The sequence below is a fragment of the Rhagoletis zephyria genome, unplaced genomic scaffold (assembly GCF_001687245.7).
Source record: "Rhagoletis zephyria isolate East Lansing unplaced genomic scaffold, Rhagoletis_zephyria_1.1 Rzeph_scaffold_01772, whole genome shotgun sequence".
Taxonomy (NCBI): domain Eukaryota; kingdom Metazoa; phylum Arthropoda; class Insecta; order Diptera; family Tephritidae; genus Rhagoletis; species Rhagoletis zephyria.
Window position 1 is genome coordinate 77,491 of NW_016158856.1, and position 26,782 is coordinate 104,272.

The 26,782-nt window shown below is 34.2% G+C and overlaps 1 protein-coding gene across 4 annotated transcripts in view; it reads left to right on the plus strand.

Moving 5' to 3' along the window:
- The window catches only part of LOC108365080 (protein dachsous-like), a 76,922-nt gene extending 50,892 nt beyond the window's left edge, over positions 1 to 26,030 (plus strand). For 2 of the 4 annotated variants that reach the window (XM_017619028.1, XM_017619032.1), the window contains 2 exons: positions 15,783 to 15,961; positions 16,033 to 16,655. In XM_017619028.1, coding sequence (XP_017474517.1) covers positions 15,783 to 15,961; positions 16,033 to 16,176 — 323 coding nt within the window. In that variant the 3' untranslated portion in view covers positions 16,177 to 16,655. Of the gene's footprint in view, positions 1 to 15,782; positions 15,962 to 16,016; positions 16,656 to 26,000 lie in introns of those variants that run through there. The other 2 variants (XM_017619031.1, XM_017619029.1) reach the window with 2 other exon arrangements.
- Positions 26,031 to 26,782: the final 752 nt, after the last annotated feature.

A 26,782-nucleotide genomic window follows, 5' to 3' on the forward strand; every position in this document is an offset into this window, starting at 1 on the left:
GGCAAGCACAATAAAAATACCGAGTTTGGTACAAAATGGTAGAACGGTTACCGATATACATATATGTGGTCATAAGTGAGCGGTACCACGCCCGTTTTCCAAAATTTTACCATAAACGTATTTCCTGGTAAAGAATTGTTGCAAGCATCAATTTTGAATAAATAAGCTTTAATATTTACTGATTTATCGAAGATTTTGTATTTCTCTAAATAACCGTTATATGGGATGTGGGCGTGGTTATTGTCCGATTGTACGTTCAAAACATATTGAGAACCATTTTGCCCCTGACTTGAAAGGGTTAAAAAGCGTTTCATATATGACAGACTCTGCATTGAAGGTTTAAATGCTGCACTTTCGTAAAGATATCGACCAGTATAACTATTTTTGTTTTATATAAATTTTTTTGTTAAAGCTGATAGTTTACGAGTTATTAGAGTTTAAAGGTAACTTTTCTTTTCCAATCTGGCCACTCGGGTACAGCATCCAATATCCCAAAGATCGAGTCTTAAGATAAAATAAAGAGAAATCTTTCAGAAACAGTGCTAATGGTGTATTAAGTATAGTGCTTTCTAGTGGAATGGGAGCGAAAATCCAAAATTTAAAAAAAAAGTGACATTTTGAACGGTATTTTGAGGGTTAAGTTATTGTTGTTGTAACTTCTCTATAGTTTTCCTATATTTTATGATCATTTATCTTCACGATAAAAAAATTTTCATTCCATTATCTCTTTTCTAAGCGAAGATCTACGATTTTGAAAAAAAACTCGTGTTTTGCCTATAGTGCGACGCCTCTAGCCATTGTGTAGCACAACTTTAAGTTATCGATGCAAATTTTTTTTAATCCGCCCCCCCGTATAAGAAATAAACGTTAATATATTTTATGTGCACGAGACATATCATATTTCTTATGTATAAATTATGCTCTCAAACGAAATNCTTTCTAGTGGAATGGGAGCGAAAATCCAAAATTTAAAAAAAAGTGACATTTTGAACGGTATTTTGAGGGTTAAGTTATTGTTGTTGTAACTTCTCTATAGTTTTCCTATATTTTATGATCATTTATCTTCACGATAAAAAAATTTTCATTCCATTATCTCTTTTCTAAGCGAAGATCTACGATTTTGAAAAAAAACTCGTGTTTTGCCTATAGTGCGACGCCTCTAGCCATTGTGTAGCACAACTTTAAGTTATCGATGCAAATTTTTTTTAATCCGCCCCCCCGTATAAGAAATAAACGTTAATATATTTTATGTGCACGAGACATATCATATTTCTTATGTATAAATTATGCTCTCAAACGAAATCTGCCTAAAATACTTGAAAACTTCACATGAAGGAACCTTTTACTTGCGGAACACGATTGAGAGAATACAAAGGTTGCGCCGATCTCGGACCGCTATTCCTCTCTTAACGAATTTGACAGAATCATTGTTTGCATGACGTCACACTTGTGCAACTTGTTTACGTTTTCCTTGCAACATTTTTTCTTCTTCTTCCATTCTTGCTCACGTTTTGGCATTTCTCTCTCGCAATTGCACCAGTGTGACGTCACACAAAAGTTATTCTCAAAAATCCTCTCTGATCGGCGCAATCTTGTATTCCATGCTTCAATAATACAAGGTTAGATAATTATTGACAGCCGCGGTTTGACACTCCCTTACAAAAGGTTGCATTTACGAAGGACGGAGAAAGGGGAAGAATGAAATCTCTTGGTGCGAAAATGGTAGTAGAAAAGTACGCAATTAGTAGTGAAATTCCCTTTGTAAATTCTAATGTATTTGCAGGAAATCTGGCATTTTAAACGAAACATTGAACGTAATATTGATATAGCTACATACGTGAATTACGTAACTTATGTGCTATTTAGCTGTGTAAAACTGCAAAAAGACTCAAAATTAAAATAAAACTACTATAAGATTTGTGTAAACATCCGATTTAAAAACAATTTATGTTTTTTATCAGTTAAATATGCTTCATATGCATATACAAATAAGCATATTGCACAAAAGCTTATACTTCTATTTCACACCAAAGCTACACTTTTTCCAAGCAAATTTGCAAAGAAGCAACACGGCGCCACTGCTAAGGGAGCGGTGCGAGAGAGACAACAGTCAGTTTATCGAACCTTGTATTATTGAATCATGCTTGTATTCTATCATTCTTGTTTGCGGAAGTTTCACAACGTAGTACTCCTCTTTTCTGTTACTCTCTTTTTCGGAAATTAATTTTGTCGAGTACTTTACTTAGTTACTCGACGATTTGCGACTATACTTCTCTTCACTATCCGCACTCTCAGTGAGAGGAAGAAAAGGAAGCGTATTTGCTAGAAAACTTCACTGTGAAGCGAAATGTCTCCCAATGTCTATCATCAACGGAGCACACTCGCGTGGTCCACTGCTGCGGTTCCTCAATATATACTACTCTGCCTCTGCTCTAATGCTAGGCACTAACAGCGGACAAATCCGACGGATTTGAAAATTTTCAAACTTTTCTGATTTGTTCGACGGTAAGTGGCGCGAACATTAACCCATGTCGTCATTACAGTTTACTTTTAACCCATTTCGTCATATCAGGGTATTTTGAACCATTGAAGTGACCACATCGCGGGAAATTGCAAGTAAGCGATTTTTAGAAGATTTGTTTTGAAATTTCGATTTGGCAAAGTAAAATTGAAAAATATAAAGACAGGAATGAAAACCAAAAATCATGGAAAAACTGCTGGAGAAGTAGAGGGAAGTAGACAAAACTTCCACGATAGAAACTGTAAAAAAATATTAGGGCATACGAGCCTGCTACCGGCGGAAATTGCTAAAAATTCGGAAAAGTAAGAGTGCCCACGTTGTGGTACTTTGAAAATTAAGAATTTTTTCGGGACCAAGAATTGCAGCTAGCCTCCAAGCTACGACGATGGAAGTTTCTTTGGAAGAATATAGTTGAATATTAAGTGTAGTTTTGCATTTTAATTATAGTTTTTTTTCAGCTAACAATAGTAATTTATTGTGAGAATTTTAGCTTTGGATGTACACAGTTATTGCACCCTTTGCTATTCCCTGCAGTGAAAACCCAAACCAGTTAGAAAAAATACTAGTTCATAAACTAGTATGTGCCTACCAGTTCGACATTTTCGAAGAACTTAAGCGTTCAGCGACATCTGCCTTTGAATTGCCAAAGCCTAAAACGTGGCGTCACGTGCGACTACTGGTTCTGGGATCGCAGGTTCGAGGCCGCTTGGAGGTGGTTAAGATTTTTAAAGTTAGATCAATGTGAGTAGGAATAATTATTTCAATTTAAATATAAATAACAATACAATAGTTGCATTACAAAAAAAAAAGAAACAAATATAAAAAAAATATATTTTTTTAATTAAATTGAAGAATAACAAGAAAAACCCTAAATAAAAATATAAATGAAAGAAATATTATAAACAAAAAAAAATAAAATAAAAAAATTTTCTTTGCGCCAGGGCTTGAACCTGATACCTCAGGCATACCACGCGAGTGCTTTGCTTTGTCGGCCATTGCGACTGTCGGAGCACCGCGAGCAAAAAGGCATACTAATGCTTTTCGTGAGGAATGAATTGGCAGACTATCTCATCAACTGGTATGATGCTACTAGTATTTCTACTGCATAGCTTGACAATTGACATCTCGCAGGACGTCGCAATGTTAAAAATACCAGTCGCTAACATTGAAAAACGATAGAACGTGAACTAGTTGAGCTGAAACGCAAACTGGTAGAATTTTAGTTCACCACTAGTAGCTTTCCTTGCAGGGTTGTTATACTCCGTTTGCGCACTGCTAGGCTGTTATACATTTACTTACATACATATGTACATGTGTACATATGGATGTTTGCATGTACAAGTTAACACCAGTAAAGTTAATAAGCAAATTAACGTAAACATATTGACAATCGATAATTCTGCTAATATGCAGAATTATAACTAATAAATAGGAAATGGTTCAGACGCACCGTAAGCAAATACAATTAAATTGGGAACAACATCCGGCATGCGCGAAATCAAGTCAACAAGTAATTAATGCTGACACAGGTAGAATTAGGTTATATTAAGAAGTAAAATTAGCCTTTAAGTTGAGTTGTAATTATTGATTAAACCAATAAAGGTCTTTCGACCAAAAATAATGTTTTTTTCGGCGACCAATAAATTCCGCCGTAAAGTGGCGCCCGAGACTAAAGAGTCTTGTTCGGTTCGGTAAAGTTTCAAAGAGTTAGTAAAAAACACTAAAAGTGCCGTTGATAATAAAAATAAAAACGCCGCGAGAAAAGTGAAATAAACTAACTGAGTGTGCCATTAAATAAGCGAGACGCATAAAAACAATTCCTTGCTTAATAACATTTGGATTGTTGCATTTTAAAGTGCTATTAAAACCACGTGAATGCAAATCATCTCAAGGAAGAAATTACAACCCTACAAAGTGCCACGAAACAATTAAGGGCGTGAAAAGGCCATACAAAATCCTGGACGCTCCACCGTAAACCAACAAGCAACCCGGATTAAGGAAATCAGCAAAACCTTACCCTTGAAGGCCAGGAACAAGAAAGGAGCAAAATGGTGTACCCTAGTACCTAACGGAAAAAGGAGAGCATACACATTTGCCAAGTTGCTGGCATGAAGCTGATTATATTGTAAGTAATATAGGAGTTAGAATTAAGGAAACCCACAGTAGGAAAAAAGTTAAGAAAAAACTGTCTTTGGAAAATTTAAAAAAATTATTTGTGAAAAAATTTTATGAAAAAATTCTTTGAAAAATTTTTTGAAAAAAAAAACAACAAAAATAGCTAATAAGAAATACCCTAATATTTTTCTAACTAAAAAAAAAACATCCTAATATTTTTTTTTTTTCGTTTTACGAAAAATTTATATCTAATAATAAAGTCCCTAGTTTTTACGAGAAATAGAAGTAGAATCTCAACAAAAAATTTCGCAATTATTTAATTAAACAAAAGCTTGCGCATAAAATAAAAAAAAATAATAATATACAAAGTTTAAGATGGCAAATCCAAACAACCTCATTAGGCCAACAGTGCTAGGAAATACTGCCCCATAGGCAGCACCCTCCAATTCAGCCCCTCAAATTTCCCAAGAATTAGCCAACCTTAGCAGGACTATGATTACTCAAACCATAGAAGCGAACGGCCCTAATCTAATACAAAGAGCTCTTAATAATAATATACCCCCAATAATATCGGACCAAACGATAGAAGAGCAGTTCAGAAATAATTTGACAAAATACCAGATGTAGTACGTTCATTACGAGAATTCTCTGGAAACGCTTCGGAGTTTAGTTCCTGGAAGAAAAGCGTTGAACGCATTCTTAGAATATATGAACCTTCAAAAGGCACACCTAAATACTTTGGCATTTTAAATGTAATTAGGAACAAAATAATAGGTAAAGCAGATATAGCCCTAGAGTCATACAACACACCCTTAGACTGGACAGCAATCTCTCGTTGTTTGACTACCCATTATACCGACAAAAGAGATATAGGCACATAAGAATATCAGATGACATGCCTCGTCCAAGGACGAATGACAATAAATGAATTCTATCAGAAAGTTTATGGACATTTATCTCTGATCTTAAACAAAATAGGTTGCATGGAGATAGGCGAAGAAGCAGTCCATCTTTTAACAGATAATTACCGTGCTAAAGCCCTTGACACCTTCGTTAGAGGACTATCTGACGACCTGCCTAGGCTCCTAGGTATAAAAGAACCAAAGAGCTTACCAGAGGCCTTACATCTTTGCCTTTAGCTCGAAAATCAAAGCTTTAGAGCATACCACGCTAACAATCAAATGATGAACGCACCGTCAACCTCCCGTCAACAAAGCTTCAATCCCATAAATCCACGACAACTACTCTTCACACCAAGATATTCCCAACCGATGAATCAGCAATTTCCACAGTCGAAATTCTATCCGGAACTAGCCCATCTAACACTTACATTACGCAAAACTATCGCCAACAAAATTTTAATCCTCCCAACCTCCAGCAATATACCAACCAAAATCCAAATCAATCTAACCAATACAATAGGTACCAACCCCAAATCCATATAATCAACAACAAAATCCCCCTCCAAGACCACCTAAACCACCTCAACCTATGGATGTAGATGAAAGCATCAGGAAAAAAGCGGTGAACTACGCGAACCGTCCCAAACCCCAAGAAGCAGGTAAACGCCCACCAAACACGTCAGTGATAAACCATCCCCCACCAAAGGTTCAATGAAACTTTCATATAAACTCTGAAGGAGCAATGGAAAACCAACACTATGAAAACCAATACGATGAAAATCAATACGATGAAAATCAATACTACGAAGATCAATACAACCAGAATCAGGACATAACCTACAATAACGAATACGAAGAACCACATGACCTAACAGACGTACATTTGTTAGATTGAAAAGCTCTTCGTTACCCTATTTTAGATGCAGAACGAAGAGCGGAGAAATATTAAACATTCTGGTAGACACAGGATCCAACAAAAATTATATCCAATCCAGTCTAGTAAGAAGAGCAATAGAGAATGATAACCCATTTTTTGCCAACTCAGTTGGTGGAAAAATAAAAATTACTCACCACACGTTTCTAAATCTTTTTAATCTGGAAGGTAGCAAATTAAAATTCTTCCTGTTACCTACACTCAAAACCAGCTTAAAAGAACTTTCAGCAGTAATACATACAAAGGAAAACTTTATGGTCATAAGCAATACTAAAAAAATATTTCTCAGACAATGTAGGATACAGAGCGTTAACACAATTAATATCCGAGACGAACACATGACGACAGTAGATAAAAAAGAAATAAAACAGCTAGTACAAAAACACCGCAACTTATTTTCGGAACCAAATGAAAAACTTACGTACACAACAAAGGTAGTAGCAGAAATTCGTACAAATTCCGACACTCCCATATATTCCAAATCCTACCCATACCCTAATAGCCTTAAAGGAGAAGTTGAGAACCAAATAAACAAATTGTTAGAAGATGGAATTATACGCAAATCAAGATCACCCTACAACTCACCTGTCTGGGTTGTACCTAAAAAGGACGATGCTTCAGGCGAAAAAAAAATCAGAATGGTCATTGACTACAGAAAACTAAACACAGTCACAATTGCAGATATGTATCCAATACCAGAAATAAATGAGGTACTTTCTCAATTAGGAAAGAATCGAACTTTCTCTGTAATTGACTTAAAAAGCGGTTTCCATCAAATTCCTCTTAAGGAATCTGACGTGGAAAAAACAGCTTTTTCAGTGAACAACGGAAAATACGAGTTCACTAGACTCCCTTTTGGATTGAAAAACGCCCCATCCACTTAGAAAACACATAGGTAGAATACGCTACGTGTACATAGATGACATCATTATTTTTAGCAAGGACGAGAAATCACATTCCGAACATATAGACAAAATTTTCCAAACCCTTAATGAAGCAAATATGAAGGTACAAATAGATAAGTGTGAATTCTTCAAAAAACAGGTTGAATTCCTAGGATTTGTGGTATGCTCCGATGGAATTTCTACAAACCCTTCTAAAGTGCAATCAATATTAAATTTCCCATACCCTCAAACACTCAAGGACTTACGATCATTCCTAGGCTTATCTGGATATTATAGAAGATTTATCAAAGATTATGCTAAATTAGCCAAGCCACTAATATCCCTCCTTAGAGGTGATGAAGGAAGAATGTCCAAAACTAGTTCGAAAAAAATTCAAATTAATCTAAACGAAGAAGCAGAATCTGCATTCAACAAAATCAAATCCACATTAACATCCAAGGACGTAGTCCTACAATACCCTGATTTTAAGAAAGAATTTGAATTAACTACAGACGCTTCAAAGTATGTCATAGGTGCAGTTTTAGAACAAAATGGCAAACCGATAACTTTTATATCGAGAACATTAAACAAAGCTGAGGAAAATTATGCAGTAAATGAAAAAGAAATGCTTGCCATTATATGGGCACTTAACTCCTTTAGAAACTACTTATACGGCACTGCAAAAGTTATAATAAATACACTTACATATGCCCTCAGTAATAAAAACAATAACTCCAAACTAAAACGTTGGAAAGGCGCATTAGAATAATACAATTACGAATTAAGATACAAACCCGGAAAAGCCAATGTAGTTTCAGATACATTATCCAGGCCATTTGAAGTAAATTCCTTATCAGTTGCCACACATTCCGACGAAAGCTCATCTCACAACCTAATCCCAGCAGTAGAAGGACCCATAAATGCCTTCAAAAACCAACTTTGGATCTTTTTAGGAGACGAAGACAGCTATCAATTTAAAATACCATTCCCAACGTACCATAGGCATTTAATCTGTAAACCAAACTTTTCAATAGAGAATTTAACTGTACTATTAAAACGTTACTTAGATCCTTCAGTGATAAATGGCATATTTACCTCTGAAGATATAATGGGAAAAATTCAGGAGATCTACCCTCTTCATTTCTCCAATTATAAAATTCGATACACACAAACAAAAGTAGAAGACTTAACAAACGAAGATGCCCAAAACGAAGAAATACTAAAAGAGCACAAACGAGCACATAGAAATAGGGACGAAACTAAAAAGCAACTTATTCAAAAATATTACTTTCCTAAAATGAAGTCAAAAAGAGAAAATATAGTTAAACAATGCAAAATTTGCAAAGAATACAAATATGATCGTCACCCTAATAAACCACACCTACTTGAAACCCCAACTCCCCAATATCCTGGTGAAATAGTCCATATAGATATTTACAATACAGAGAAAAATCTAGTACTAACCGCAGTAGACAAGTTTTCGAAATATGCACAAGTCAGAATAATAAAGTCAAAAGCAATAGAAGATATCAGAGAACCCCTGAGACAAATACTTTTCGGTTTCGGTGTACCAAGGACAATAGTAATCGATAATGAAAAATCCTTAAATTCAGCCTCCATACAATTTATGGTTGAAGACCAACTCGGAATTAGAATTTATAGAACCCCTCCATACACAAGCACAGTTAACGGACAAGTAGAAAGATTTCATTCCACCCTATCCGAAATCATGCGTTGTCTTAAAACAGAGCAAACCCACCTTTCATTCCAAGAACTTTTAGATCGATGTACATATGAATATAACTACTCCATACACTCCGTGACAGGAAAACGACCCATTGAGACATTTTTCGGCAGACGTGTATCTGTAGACCCAGAACAATACGAAAACTCTCGACGCGAAAACATAGAAACCCTTAGGAAGAGACAGGCAAAAGGTTTAGAAAATCATAACAAAACTAGAAAAGCTATGAAACTATACACTCCTGGCGACGTAATTTATGTTAGGATAAACAAGCGCATAGGATCCAAACTAACAGCTAGATATAGAAAGGAAATAGTCAAGGAAGACAAATCAAGTATAGTTATCACCGAAAAAGGACGAACTGTACATAAGAGTAACATTAAGACTTAGACCACGTTAGTAAAAAATTTTGTTTTCTCTTTATTTTTTTTCTTTTACAGACTTTTCGTGCTCCTAGTGTACGCAGACTTCAAAATAATAGACTATACAAATTCTCAGTTAGTAACATTCGACACAGGACTGACGAAAATACAAACAGGAACCTACAGAATTATACATAAAGTAGACCTAGACGCATGGCAGAATTCATTAAACGAAATAAGCAGTACCATAAAAACCAAGATAAATACGGAAAATTCTCTTTTACCCATCCTTATTAACGAATTGAATTTAACCCAAAAATTTCTAGACAGACTCAAACCCAAGAGATTTAAGAAATCAATAGATTCACTAGGAAAAGCCTGGAAGTGGATTGCAGGAAATCCCGATCATGATGACCTTGTAATTCTGGAAAGCCTAATAAATAATATAATAAACAATAACAACAATCAAGTAGTAATAAATAAAACATTATTTGATAGGATAAATAATATAACAGCGGTATCAAGTAAAATTTTGAAAGCTGTACAAAATAAGGAAGACATACAGCACAATTTTGCTATAGAATTAAAATACAAACTGAAAATTTTAAAAGAAGAAATCATTAACATAGATTATGCCATTCATTGGGCTAAGGCCGGCATTGTCAATTCATATATTCTATCTAATGATGAATTAGAATTAGTAAAATCTGTATAGAAGAATATTATAGATATTAGCAATACTACCTGTGTCCCACAGCTGCTTAGAAGCGAACCAGCGAAATGCACTATAGTTAACAATCAGCACATCCTATCAGTAGAAAATATCTCGCCCGGAATCATATTATTAAATCAGTACAATGGTACAATCGAAATAGACAATCAAAAGATCAATCTTTCGGGATCATTTGCCGTTCAATACCACAATTCCACGGTTTTGATCGACAAGCAAAAATACTCTTTTAATGAAATATTAACAAATAAACCTCTACCCGCAATTTTGCAACCAAATGTTCCTTCAAATAAAGAAGAAGAAACCCTGAGCTTGGAGATGATGAAAGAACTCCACTTAAATAACACGAAACATCTAAAGTTATTGCAGACCACCCACTCAGCAGCCTTAATCACAAATTTTTCACTAACAATTGTCGGTATGATCTGCTTAGCAGCATTAATCATGGCATTAGTCATAAAAAATAATCGCAAAGCAAAGCCAATAGAACTATCGAGTTACAACGTCAACGTCAGCGTGACTGACAGTAAAGAAGTCACATCATCCGAAATACCCACTGTACCGGGTCCAATAACACTGGCTGACTTCCAAAACGTACCAATACAATGTTTGGATACTGTTCTACTGCGGTATTTAAACTCTTTGCATATGCAGAGTAGCGAAACATTGCAACCATATACATTGCATATTTGGAATATTTAATAAAACAATAATCACCATTTCGGAATTTTGCATTTTCAAAACACCAATGGTAACCAATAACAAACGAAGCATCAACTTTGTTTCTGATGCGCTGATTGCGCTAGCAATGCGTTTCGATAACTTTTCGGAGGGTTTTGGAAAAGTGTACATTGTCAACCAATTGTAGTTCGGCGTTATGGAACATTAAACTTTGTACGTATGCAATGCAATTGACGTTTTGGAAGTCAGCCACTCTGATATTAATTTGAACAAACGGGGACGTTTGTTTTAGCGGCGGAGGAGTTAACACCAGTAAAGTTAATAAGCAAATTAATGTAAACATATTGACAATCGATAATTCTGCCAATATGCAGAATTATAACTAAAACTATGTTCATATTACCAACATAAAATACTTAGTTTCGTTTAAAATACCTCACTAAATTAAGTGCGTTCATACACGCGATTCTGTATTTGTCTTGACAGCTTTGTAGCAACCCTGTGTTATTGTTTATTTAACCAAAAGAGATCGCGAATGTGAGTAATTGCGTATATTTTTATATTCTGAGTTGTTTGTGGTAATTTTTTAGATTTTAGGTGAGTGATCAAAAGAGAAAGCTTCTGGAAATATTTTACAAACTACCACGCGCGATTATTAAAAACAAAAACGTCCAAACACAATGACATATCAGTTATGGGACAATACTTTTTTCGATTATTATCGATAAAATTAGAGCCGACACTGATTTGTTCGTGATTTGGTTCTTGGTTTAAGATAAACTACGTACTTTCAACTTAATTTACTGAGAGACTTTACAAGGCGAAATTACTTAGATTGTACTTAATTTATGCGCAAATTAAGATTGACCTCTAAATTACGCCAATGGGAACATAGTTTAATAAATAGGAAACGGTTCAGACGCGCCGTAAGCAAATACAATTAAATTGGGAACAACATCCGGCATGCGCGAAATCAAGTCAACAAGTAATTAATGCTGACACAGGTAGAATTGGGTTATATTAAGAAGTAAAATTAGCATTTAAGTTGAGTTGTAATTATTGATTAAACCAATAAAGGTCTTTCGACCAAAAATAATATTTTTTTCGGCGACCAATAAATTCCGCCGTAAAGTTACATATATACATATGTACGAATGTATGTATATATATACTTGTTTTCGCTTATTTTCAAGGCTCTTCATATCCAGACGATTCGTATGCATAAAGCGGACAAATAAATTCTACCTAAAATGGGCAAACGGGGGACAAACTATGCTCTTGCTCCTCTCTTGTCATCTACAGAATAATAATATATATATTTTTTCTATTTATAAACAATTCACTCGTACCCTTTCTTCGTTTAATGCTTTTTACACCCGAGCGCACTTGTGCACAAGGGTATATTAACTTTGTGCGCATAACGGTTGTTTGTAACAGCCAAAACAAATCGAAATAGATATGGACAAATGTATACATAAATGATCAGAATGAAAAGAGAAGTCGATTAAGACATGACTGTCTGTCCGTCCGTCCGGCGGTCTGTCCGTGCACACGATAACTCAACGAAATTTGGTATACAGGTTTCCCTTTATCGAAGGTAGGTTGGTATTGGTGAAATCGGACTGTAACCACGCCCACTTCCCATATAACGGTATTTTCGAAAAATGCAAAACCTGCGATATTTCAGTAAATATTAAATGCAAATTGTTGAAAATTAGTATGTGGAGTAGAATTATGGTAAAAAATAATATTGTTATGAAAATTTTGGAAAACGGGCGTGACCCCGCTCACTTATGATGAAATGCTGTATCTCAGTAGCCGCTTCACCAATCCTTACCAAACTTGGTACGAGGCTTGGGTAGGGTCTAGCTAAGAAATGTTAAAAATCTTTTAAATTAAGCAATAACCACGTCCACCTGCCATATACGGATAATTTACAGAAACACGAAAACTGCTATAAATCAGTAACTACTGGAGCTAATTTACTTAGAATCGATGATTGCAACAACCACTTAGCAGAAAATTAGAATATTATAAATTTTTGTATAATAAGTGTGGCGCCGCCCGCTTATGATCACAAATGTGTATCTCGGTAACTGATTTATCAATTTTCACCAAACTCAGTGCACTTAATAACCTTGGTACGAAAAAGGAATTCGTTGAAAATTATTCAAATCGGACTAAAATTACACCCGCTTCCCGCATAACGGTAAATTTCAGAAATACGAAAACTCCGATATTTCAACAACTGGGGACGCCTATTTACTTCAAGTTAATAGTTACAACAATCTCCTAACAATAATTAAGACTGCTATAGACTTTTAGGAATTGGGCGTAGCACCGCCTACTTTATACCTACAAAGATGTAGCTCGGTAACCATTCAATCGATTTGTACCTAACTAGGTTCAATTATACCATTAAGTCTAACTCTGCATATTATCGAAAACGTTTGAAATCGGGTAAACACCCCTACTTATCATGCAAAGGTAGTTCATAGAAAGTTGAAACGGCGATATTTTATACCTGCGCCGGGTATATAAAGTTCGGTTTCGCCCGAACTTATACTTATTTACTTGTTTCTTTTGTTTTTTTGCGCATAAATAACCAAACACGCAACCGCATCATCCGCTTCGTCGCTCATTTTTACTCGCCGAAGCTCAAGTGCGATCTGATTTGTGCGACGTTAAAGCTCAGTTAGACTAGACTTAATTTTGGTAACTTAATTTAACTTAATATTTTGGCCAGCCTGTTATATGAGAAACTGGGTTGGCGGCAGAGCTGGGCGATAAAGATTACGATTACTAAACGATTAGGATTGCAGTAATCCCAACAAGATAAAAAAACAAGATTACGATTACAGTAATCCTTCATCGAACGAACTCAGATAACGATTACAGTAATCGTAATTTTAAAAAAGTTAAAACTACGATTACTGTAATCGTAATCCAAGTTCGTTCGAGGAACGATTACTTTAATTGTAATCCTGTACTTTCTGTTATAAGGATTTAGATAAATACATATTACCCTCATATTATCCTTAAGCGCGCATTTATATTTCGCATATTTATAGAATTACTTCGTTTAACATTGCCCAAAAAATTCTAATTAGAAAAATTGTAAAATTGAAGTTATTGTAATCATTCATCGAACGAACTTAGATTACGATTACAGTAATTGTAATTTTAAAAAAGTCTAAATTACGATTACCGCAATCGTAATCTAAGATGCCTTCGATGAACGATTACCGAAATCCTAATTTAATAATTTTTGAAATTGCGATTAAAATAATCTTAATCCTAGACGCAATCGATTACCCATGTAATCCTTATCGCCCAGCTCTGGTTGGCGGTTAGTTGAAACTTAACTTACCGTAAGAAACTTAAGTGCCTGTAGGATTTAGATTCTTAAGTTACGGCCTTAAGGAAATTGAGAGCAGTGAGAGAATCAGGCTTGCCAGATTTGCGTTTCTGCATTACTCAAAAATCTCCGTCTGATTTGTTCGCTGTTAGTGCTCAGCATAAAATGGATGTTCCATTTACTTATATACATATGTATGTGAAGAGTGTTTCTGCCGGTATATTTGCATTGCTTGTAATAAGTGAAAAAACTGAACTAAAAAACTTCAAAATGACGACGAAATCCTCAATTCGGCAACGCTGTTACTGCCTAGTAGGAATGAAACGATACGAGTAAATACAAGTAGGTACATACTCGACACTTTTTGTTCGATACCAAGTAATTTTGCTATCGATTCTTTTGAACCAAGTACTGAGTAGGTATCAGAAAAAAAATACTCGTATCGAAACCCGATACCAACGCGAATTTTCTTTCGTATTTTTTCCTCCACTAATATGAATCGCCCAGTTCTTTATGGCTGTTTAAACGCCAGCGACTTCAAGTATTGCATATGTTAGTTTTTTTCCTGAAACCGGTATGCAGTGAACTTTTTTAACAAATCTTTTTGCTGTTTTTGCATCAGGGAATCCATGGTCGCAAAACCAAAAAATCTATTTAAACTATTTTTTTTTAGACTTTTCTGTTGAAGGTCGATCTTGAGGTCAAGTTAACTTTTCATTTAATTAGATATTTAAAATCACTTTCAAAAGTAAAATTTTAGATATTTTTGTCTTTACCTTTCTTTACAGCGTGTAACAAACTTTTTAAAAACAATTAACTTTTTTACAATAAGAGATATACACCTGGAATTTTGTCAACTTATATACCAAGGTACAATATATCTGCCTACGATAAAAAATCAAATTGGACTTCCCAAACCCCCTAAATTCAATAACAAACATGAATATTGGCACTGAGAGCCCAACTCGCGGTTCTAAGGTTAAACGAGATTAACTTCTTGTAAACTTGTTCAACATATTATCTCTGATAAATACCATTTCATCATTATACATATAGTTTTGTAATGTTATGTTGTTTTATTTATTTTCAGTTCTTACATTATTAACTTTTATTATTCGGACTTTAGGATTCGTCAAGGAAGATTAATTTATTACTTAAAAAATTAAATGTAATATAGTTCCCTCGGAATGCTTTCGTTGCCGAAAGTACCGATACGAGAAAGTATCGATACTTTAGATCCGATATTTTTCGTGTATCGATACTTTCCTTCGATACTACTTCCAAGGTAAGGTAAAGGTATCGATACCTGAACGGTATCGTTTCATCCCTACTGCCTAACGACCAGTAATGGGTAAAATCGCTAGCATATGAAATTTTCAAAATGGGCGTCACATACCTCTCGCTAGCGAATTGCTTATTGATCGATAATGCATGGAATCGTTAGCTTATGATAGTCTCTTGCTACTAGCAAAACTACTTATATGCACTGCCTACTTTTATATTTTGTATGCATATTACACAACACATTTACATTTTCTTATTTTCTCACAGTCAATCGCAATGGTGTTCGCTATTCAATATACTCTGGGGACCCGGAAAGTTACTTCAGCATCGATACTATTACTGGCAATATACGCATCGCAAACCATTTAGATCACGAAACTAGAGCACAGATTTTGCTCAATATTCAAGCGATGAGCGGTGATCCTCCAGCTTATGGACATACCCAGGTGAGTTGTTATAAATATGACCGATTTTCGGAAAAATTTAAAATTAATTTTGCAGCGGCTACTTGTTGTAGGTCTGTATGTCCATATTAGGGATCAGCAACGAGCCGCTTTTTTACCTCGCTTTTATTAGCTTGGGATGCAACTATGTAATAATGATGCGCCTAAAAGATGCAGTGATTTCCATTCTCAAGTTGCGTAGCGAGTTTTTACTATAAGTTTTTGATACTTAAAGCCACTCAACATATTTAGGATACATGTACATAAGTAACACGAAATCAGTAAAAAGCCACATCTCTGATGTACTGCGTACAATGTTGATTAAAATTTTAAATTAGTCAGCGGTGTTTTAATCAATTATTTGTATGCATATTGTGGACGGATCCCATGCAGCAGTGCCTCGCTGGGTCGATGCCTGTACTCATTACAAGTGGTGAAGAGAATACTCAATGCTATTCAAAGTATCGCTAGAAAATACTCGATTCTACTTTTACAGTACAACATAAAAACATACAGTGGAGAAAGGCGATTTTTTTTTGTGAAATTATAGATCCTGCCTTAAGCCTGCTATATGATGCGAGCGTGAGCGTGAGCTTTTTATTTTGACCAATACCTTCGTTATTGCTTAACTTGTTGCAATAGTTGATACATCAAAAGATAGAGAATTAAAATATCTTTTAATTTAAAATAAAAACTAATTTAATGCTTGAAATACAATACCGGCGAACGGCAAACTTCGCCGAATTGGGCGATGCTGTCGTTCACCGTTCGCCCAGCTATTTCGCCTACTTAAACAGAATTAGAGCGGTAGCGAAAACAGCTGATCCCATTTGGTCGCCTTTATAATTTGGGTGACCATATTTAGAAAAAACTAAACCATATTTAGAAATGAGGAAATGATAACAAATATAAATGTAAAACAAATAAAGATTATTATAAATAATTTGTTTCAAGCCAGATTTAACGAACCCACAACTATATTTTTCAAACAACAAAAAAAAATCGTGTTTAGGTTGTTTTCTTTTAAAACTTTGAAAGCAAAAGACAAATACGGCCACCTTTGGCACGCACAGCTGTCATCGCCCAGCAGGGCGATAGAAATAAATCTATCGCCATGAAACGCCGCCAAGCGAACTTTGCATTTCGCTTTGGCTGTGTTCAATTTCATATGGTTGCGGGTGTTCTAATTTTGACAGCGCGAATTTCGCTGTGGTGAGTTCGCCGTTCGCCGGCATTGTATTTCAGCTATAAAATGCATAATATGCCTTTTTTCAAGCTTCACACTGAACTGTGTACGTACGCAAAGCATTCGCATGTGAACGACAAGTTTTGATAGATGTGTGTGAGCGTCCATAAGAATACAAATGGAATTCTTTGCCATTGTGAACGTTCACGCTCACGCTCGCATTGAACTGTATAGCAAGCTTTAGAAAATAGTCGTTCACAAGTAGGGCTATAAAAGTAACGAAAATTGGGATATCCCTATGTTACTTTACTCGTTACTATTATACCATCAAGCACTTTTACCTACGGTGACCATATTTATGGCAGCCGAATAAGGGACAACAAATAATTTTGCCTTTTTTCCACAAAAACAAGAGGACTTTAAAACCTTTTTCAATGTTCCTAGATTTATTAGCCCTGAAGCAGCATCTTTATTTGGCATATATTTTTCGATTCGATTTTTTGTGAAAGCAGCACATAAATATTCAGTTGTAAACCTTTTTCAATGTTCCTAGATTTATTAGCCCTGAAGCAGCATCTTTATTTGGCATATATTTTTCGATTCGATTTTTTGTGAAAGCAGCACATAAATATTCAGTTGTAAACCTTTTTCAATGTTCCTAGATTTATTAGCCCTGAAGCAGCATCTTTATTTGGCATATATTTTTCGATTCGATTTTTGTGAAAACAGCACATAAATATTCAGTTGTAACATCATTTTTCCTGTCCCGTATAATCCAGGATGGATGGCCACCGTACTTATACCTCACGCGAATCATCGTAGCGAATCTCGTAGCGTAAGGAAATGTTTGTTCGTACATATGCATACATGTACATACCATGCAGGAAACGGGGCTAGTTTGTAGCTAACTTATAACTTACCAGCGCAGATTGGGGCCGCCCCATATAAGCGGGTGCTCAAAATTCTGAAATCATTTACTTTCCATTAGACTCGCTTGAACAACTTTTTAAGAGTAAACATTTGACGTCTTAACCCATTACTGATCATGCATTAACCCATTGGTGACCCAGTTTTTTGTAATGTTATGTTTAGTTAAGTTAATTTATGGTATGTTAAGTTAATTTGATTTTATTATTATGCAAATTATGAATAATTTAACCCATTTACAAATTTTACTTAACACATTGATGGCCATATTTTAACCCATAAGTATCCAATTTTTTTATAGAGTCTTTCCCCAGCTAATTTTATTAAAAATAGGTACGTTTAGGTTACAATATAATTAGGAGGATAGCTTTATATACGAATTCGCAATACTTAGAACTAAGTTAAAAGCGATAAAATGTAATAACAGTAACAATGTGTGTGTTTGTTGTAATCACTAAGAAAGAGCATGAAACGGGGGAAGTCATTTATATAGAGATCAGTTAGATAGTAAAAGATACGAAATGTATACAAAAATTTAGGTGCGCATGGTCAAAACAAAGTTGAAAGCAGGGTTCGGAAATTCTCACTCACATTCTTTCACGTTCGCGATCGATAATATTCCGAATCAATTTTTGCATTCTTTTATCGCGAGTGAAAAATGCAAACAAATTTATCATCTCTCACATTCGTAAAGCGATCGACAAAAAATTTCCGTCGCTTTTCATTCGCGATCGAAAAAAGCAAAGAATATGAGAAGTCCAAGCCTTGCCGATTTCGGCCTCTCATAAATGAGAAAAACGATGCAAATAATCCATTCGCGATCACTCACAACAAATTATCGCGATAAACTTATCGCGAAAAATTTTCAACGACGTTGTATGGGAGATATTTTTCGCGTTTGGTTTGGGTATGCATTTTGTTATGCATACAGCATACATACATATGTACATATGCATATGTAAGCAAATGCTTTTCGGTTGGAAGGAATGTACACTGAGGGAAATAATGCATAGTAAAAATGAATACTTTATATTTGATTATCGTTTAAAAATGTTCGTATTTAAAAATCATATTTTCATACAAAATTTATTACGCACGTATTTGACTGTTCACATCTGAGTATGTATATGTAAGTGTACATACGCACCCCAAACATTGCAGAGCGCCGCTCTGAGGGCGGTGACAACACACACATACATACATAGTACATATATGTTTATCCGTACCCAAAAGGCATTTCAGTAAATGTTTTTAAAAATAACTTAAAGCAAGTTTGCTATAATAAGCGTTAAATGAGCATTTTTAATATTAAGCTTATTNACATTGCAGAGCGCCGCTCTGAGGGCGGTGACAACACACACATACATACATAGTACATATATGTTTATCCGTACCCAAAAGGCATTTCAGTAAATGTTTTTAAAAATAACTTAAAGCAAGTTTGCTATAATAAGCGTTAAATGAGCATTTTTAATATTAAGCTTATTAAAAGTTTTTTTCAAATAAACCTTTAATAAGTTTTGAGAGCGAATGTTTATAAATAACTTAAACTTATAAATGAAATGCAAATGCCAACGACATGAAGTAGTAAATATAACATTTTTCAATCGTAAGTGACGTGTTTACGTTTTTTAACATATATTATTAAAAGAAAAAATTAAATAAAACCTATGCGGTAAAAAAAAATCCAATCCAGGACCCGCTGCGCTAATCGGTGGAGCATTCGAGTCTTCAAATGATGAGTTAGTTTCTAGATGTTAAGCAATCTATGTATGAGTTTTTAATGAAATATCTTTAAATAAAGGGTTATAAAAATGTTTATAAAAAGCTTTCTTTTGAACATTTTTAGTAAGTTTATATTCATACGCTTATAAACAACTTTTTTTGAACCTTTATTATAAGTTTACACTTTTACGCTTATAAAAAGCTTTCTTTTGAACATTTATTACAAGTTTATATTTCTACGCTTATAACCAATGTTCCTTTTCGATTATATTACGCTTACTTTCAAGCGTTTTATAAACAAAAAATCAACGTTTTGTAAGCTGAATGTTTATAATTGAAAACTTGATAATAACTTTCTTTAAGTTTATTTTGCTTGTTGGGTACAAATCGCGTGCTGTAGTGTTGACGGATATTCAACATTTGAAAGCAAATGTATATGTCTGGGTGTAGCTGAGTGTGCAAAGATGCTTGCCACAAGTTGTTGATATCCGGAGATGGTCGGGTTCGAATTCCATTGCAGGCAGCAACATGCAAATTAAATTTTTTTTTTAGTTTTTGTCTGATTATTCACTTCACGGATGCTTTTTCAGTACGAACGCGATCATTTTAATATGCGCGTAAGTGAATTGAATTTTTACCAATATACAGTACTTTCGTTGACGTTTATAGTAAGATCAATTACGATTCTATTTGATTTTAATATTTTTTTCCCTCAGTATAGGAATATGCACAAATATATGAATTATGGTGGTAGCATATATGTATGTATGTATTAGAGTGGTTCATAAAAACACTCTTTTTGGAAATTCATAAACGCTACATCAGAATATTGTTACTTGTGATAAAAAAAGAGACACGTATTTTTTTATTTTGAAAGAAAAGTTTTCTTAGAGGTCGCGCTGGTCTGTTTTTTATAAAAACGCTGATGTTATAAATTTTTTTATTTTCTTGACATGTTAAAATGCAGCTAAAAATGTGGTTTTTACATATAATTACTCTTGTTTAATTGGAGAACTTTCCCTTAATTACACACCTGTCTTGGGCAATTAGAATGGGTCTAGAAAAGACAGTAGTCAAATAAAAACGTTGATACTGAACGATTTACTCATTGTTATGGGTTGGAACTTGTTACCAGGGGGTTTCGGGGGTTGCTAATTAGGAACNTGTTTAATTGGAGAACTTTCCCTTAATTACACACCTGTCTTGGGCAATTAGAATGGGTCTAGAAAAGACAGTAGTCAAATAAAAACGTTGATACTGAACGATTTACTCATTGTTATGGGTTGGAACTTGTTACCAGGGGGTTTCGGGGGTTGCTAATTAGGAACCTGAAGTCATTTTTTCGAAATTCAAAATGGCGGATCCAAAATGGCGTTCAATTTTTTTATTATTGATTGATTTTATTGATTTTATTGATTGGGTTCGTTTGAAACCTGGCACTAGAGAGTTTTTGGGGTCGCCGATTACAAATCTGAAGTCAATTTTTTAAAATTCAAAATGGCGGAGCCAATATGGCGATCAAATTAAAAAAAGTACTAAAATTAATATGTTGATACTGAACGTTTTAAACATCGTCAAGGGTTAAAACACGTTTCCAGTGGGTTTCTGGGGTTGCTGATTACGAATCTGATGTCAGATTTTCAAAATTCAAAATGGTGGATCTAAAATGGCGACCAACTTAGAAAGAATGATTGGATTTGTTTGAAACTCTTAACCGCCATTTTGAATTTTGAAAATCTGACATCAGATTCGAAATCAGCAACCCCAGAAACCCACTGGAAACGTGTTTTAACCCTTGACGATGTTTAAAACGTTCAGTATCAACGTATTAATTTTAGTACTTTTTTTATTTTATTCCAAGCGTACACTTTTCAGTACAATGGTGTATCTGCATGTTATTTTATTATAATGATTGCGTTTATTTTTTATATCTAATAAATGGATCTTAGTGGGGATAAGATTGACCAATGAGAAAAGTGGGCGTATTTTGAAAACTGAGAGTAAACAAAAGCAGAAAAAATAATACATATACATTTTTTATTTCTTTTAAATGTTTCGATTCGCCATTATAAGGATATTAGTAAGAAACTAAAAATATACACACGTAAATAAAATAAGAATATGTATGGATGTATGTATTACTTAGGCACTCGGCACATTACGCGAATAATCAAAGTAGAGTAATCGTTTCGTCATACCGAAACGAATGCATGACGCCTCGACTTCTGTACACTTGCACGCCGTACATAAGTCACCAGCTAATAAACACTTTCTACACATAACAAATTTTCTGGCCGTTCTTTCGCAACTACGCACTTCCGCAAATATTTCTGCTCCGAAATATTGCATAAACGCTTGTGGTTTAATACAATGTAATGTATCAAAATATGAGTTTTCATAAAAAGCGGACTTAGCAACTTTTCACTCTAAGCTAGCGATATGGTTTCCTCATTTAAAAAAATACCTTTCATATATTTAATAATCAAAATAAATCGTTTCCGTATGACATAAAAAAAATTTAACTAAACATAATTTCGTACTGATTTACAACAGTTGAACAGCCTGAAGGGACATATAAAATAAGAAAGCATATGATTTGGTTTATTTAATATTTTGTAAGGCATTTTTTTTAAGAAAAAGGAATGTAGTAGAAAAGTTGAATTTAATAATTTTGTATTCATCATACGCCCTGTCACACCAATTAAAAAATGTTCAGAATTGCACGTTTTCAGGAGATACACAAATTTTTCTACTAGAAAAGATACATATGTATATTTGGAATTAGCAAAACTTAGGAGCTCAGCAAAAATTAATGTAGTTAATGAAAAAGCATAGTATATTTGAAGGGGTGTATTAAAAGGCTGCAAAACTTTATGTTTTTTAGTCGAATAATTTTTTTCATGTCCTGAAAATTTGCAATTTTAGACCATTTTTTAATTAAATTTGTGTATTCAAGTTTTTTAACAAATTCTTTACCTTCTTTAAGAAAATGCATTTAATAATATTAAATAAACAGAAGGTGTTTTAGTGTTTGACATGTCCTCTCGGGTTGATTAAAGAATAAATGTGGCAGTATTAATTACAAAATTTGAAAAATATCCTTTGAAATTTTTATCTTTTAGTATCCTTATATATATTAATAATATTTAAATTAAACTAAGATTCTTTATAACTCATTCAAAATTAAAAATCTTGAAGAATAAAATTTTTAAGGACATTTTTGACATTTTCCAAAATGATAATTGAAAACAAAAGTTATAGTTAATCTTTTTTCGAATTCTTCTTTCATTTGATACCCATATCTCCATATTTAGTGTAAACTTTTGGAAATATATTATAATTTATGGTCCTTTGGAAAAAATCCTGACTACCAAGTAAAAAACCAAAAACGTAGACTTACTAAATATTATGTCCTAATATTGTAGGGAGTATAGTAATACCATCTTATAAAGAAGTAAAATGAGTAAATTAACAAAACACGCGAACTGCAACAAGCTTATTCTGATAACTTTGACTGCAAGTCGGCACGAGTTGCCGTGGTTAGAATTGCACAAAATTTTATTCGGATATTTTTTAGATAACACCAATGTTGGTTTTTTGGGACAGTCTAATATACATATATGTATTGTATGTACCTTACGTTTTCATACATATGTACATACTGTAAAAGTGTTAGGGCTGTTAACTTATTTATTAACGATTTAACTATAGTTTAAAATAGATAAGTTTACGGCCCTTAATATGCTTAATTTGTTAAATGGCCCATCAATGATTGATAGCTAAATTTTCTAAGTAAAAAGTATTTTGGCGGACATTTCTTGCACTATATGAGTCAAAGCCGTATATGTGGAGGATTAAGTTCCCGATATTGCAGTTGTGAATCAAAAAAAACAAAAACAATGTTTAACAAAACGGTAAAAAAGTATGAAATTTCGGCTCTAATCATTTCGATCTTTCCTCGACCTCATTTGTAAAGAAATGAATATTGTAGCAGCATGCTGGTAAGATATATGCTTCGAGCCTGATGGTAAAATAACTTGATGGAGCCAGCAAGCTGGTGTCGTATATTTTCCCTTAAATACAAAACGGTTGTTGGTTGGAAAAATATTTGCTTTTTTTCCAGAGTTCATTGTTTTTCTATACCATTGCTTATTGATAATGTTTGCGTGTATGCTTATATATGTATATGTAAGTAAAAAATTTTACCTACCATTTTTAGCCACAACGACTTATTTTAGCTCTTTTTTAGCCCTTTTTTTAAAGGAATTTGGCTACCACTAAAAATGATTCCCGGCAACACTGTGCAAGATACTGTCGCTTCAATGTCATTAATGATCACCGCATGACCAAATCATGCAGATGACATCAACGACGAAATTACCATTTATATGAAAAAGTCATGAACGACTTCCATACAAACGGAGCCCAAAGTCATTTAAGACGTAACTTTTCCGTACACGAGTCTTAAGTGACGAATGCATGACATTCGCTACGGGGAAGGTCTGCATTTCATATCCATGCACACATTCATATGTATGTATAAATGTGTGTATCTATACCCTGCGAAAAATGGGACTAATCCGGGATGACTCCGGGAGCAATCGCAAAGGAGCATGCGACTAATACCACTTTTGATCTCTTTATATGGAATGAACTGATCGCTTTTGTTCGAGCATGTCCTATGAAGAGACTAATTGTTCACCTTTATACCCAAACGGGTATAAAATACTCTCTCTGTGTGCCAACGCCGCACATGAAATTTCATTGACTAAGTGCGTACATATCATTAATAGTACCCGTTAGAGATGAGTTGGGGACTAATTGATCTCCAATTATACCCATAAGGGATGAGTCGAGACTAATTGACCTCCATTATTACCCATATGAGGCTAGTTGGGACCAAAATTTATTCAACAAAGTGTGATTGATTTTGACATTGCTCTCATAAGAAGCAGGCTATAATGTCAAATTGAAATGAATTGTTAACCCATTTGAAAATGTGTTTTTTTTTCAAATTTGAATTAAAAAAAAAAATACACACAAATTTTTCAAGCAACAAATTTTCTTAATAAACGGGAAATTGTTACGAGATAAACCGCTGAGAAGAGCAAGTAAGTACATTTAAGTTTGGTAATAAGTAAATACGTTCGACTTTGCTTAAATATTTAATGTAAGGAAACCAAGATGAAACGGAGCAAAACGTTTGAACGGTGCGCTGTATGCAATAAAAGTCAGGACACAAAAATAGTGCGATGTTTTAAACCACCTAGTTGCGAATTAAGACGACAGCGATGGGAAGAAAGCTGTGGTGTTGTACTACGTGATTCATCTCGCGTTTGTGAAAACCACTTCAAGGAAAGTGATGTCTAAATCAAACACTTTCCAACGAGCTCGTTTATACCCATGCGCAGTCCCAATTCCATACGAAATAACTTATACAAGTGAGGATTTAGTACGCGATCAGGATACATTCTTTGTTGATGCCCAAACTCAAACAGACGACTCTTTAGAATGCACGTTGCGAACAGAAATATTTCGGCTTACCGAAATAATTAAACCATGCAAGCAAGTATGGAAGGGCTTAAATTAAAACCGCTCGAAGCAAGGTCTTTAATGGAAAACTATTTCGCATGAAAAAAATTTAATTTCAAAATTGTTAGACTTAAGCTCACATATAAAATTGGTAAAAAATGTAAAATCATACTTTCATAAGTGTCGAATAATGTTTAGGATAAAAAATTTAAATATAAAAATAAACGCACAAAAGCATAAAACTTGGGCAATTAAAAACAAGCAAATTGCTAAAACGATTTTATAAACAATTTGTTTTATTTTATTGACACTGGTTCGTTCGAAGCTTGAATACGCCTCTTTAATCTGGAGTCCAATTTACGCAACTCATTCCTCTAGACTTGAAAGAGTGCAACGAAGCTTTATTCGCTTCGCTCTTGAACCACTCCATTTTAGTGATCCCCTACCATCTTATACGGCCCGCTGTACGCTTATAAATCTGAAATCACTTGAGTCTAGGCGATCTATTCAATCTCTGCTTTTCATATACGATGTTATTAATGGCTTAGTAGACTGTCCAGAGCTTCTTCTGCAAATAAATTTCAATGTTCCATATAGAAATTTACGCACTCATTACCCGTTTTATATTAAAGTTAATAAAGCTAATTATTACAATTATGACCCCATTTCCAGAGCTCTCATTGAACTTAATAGAATTTCCAAGAGCCTTGATCTGGACTTCGCCTTCCCGGATCTCGTTTTGGTTCATTACTAGAATCAATGTATTCCTAATTATATACTTTAAATATCGAATTTACACTTAAGTCGAAAGCTTGTACATCTAGTCTGTAAGATTTGTAAATCATAGACTTAATAAATGAAATGAAATGAAATATATGTGATGTAAGTAATGTAAGTAAAACAAAACTATAATCGTAATAAAAGCCTAGGGCATCAGTGCTGATAAGATTCATGCATCACTAAGGGTTAATTCGTTTGTTTATACTTTTTGACATTATAGTACCTTAAAAGAGAGCCGCATTGAGTTGTCAATCACACCTTGTTTAATACACCTTGGTTGGGACTAATTAATGCCCAATTGTACCCGATTGAGAGTAATCTCGGAATACTCTCTTTAGAGATTAGTCGCACAATTTTTTGCAGGGTATCAATGCTGGGCACACCAACACAGTCTCATTTTGTCGTGGTATTAGTGGGTCGCGCTCAGTTATGGTTGCCACATTTTAATAAATGCACTTAAAGGGGTATTTTTCGTGCATGGGTCTTTTAGGCCTATTTTGATTATACGTATAGTGAAATAATGAATCTTGGAAGATTTTAGTAACTAATACTATTAGTTTATAGAAACTTTTACATACGAAAAATTTTGTACTTGTAATATTTAAAAAAATTTAAATTGGTAAAACTCATTTGTTTAATACCTAGGCACCGTTTTATTAGAATCAATTTTTAAA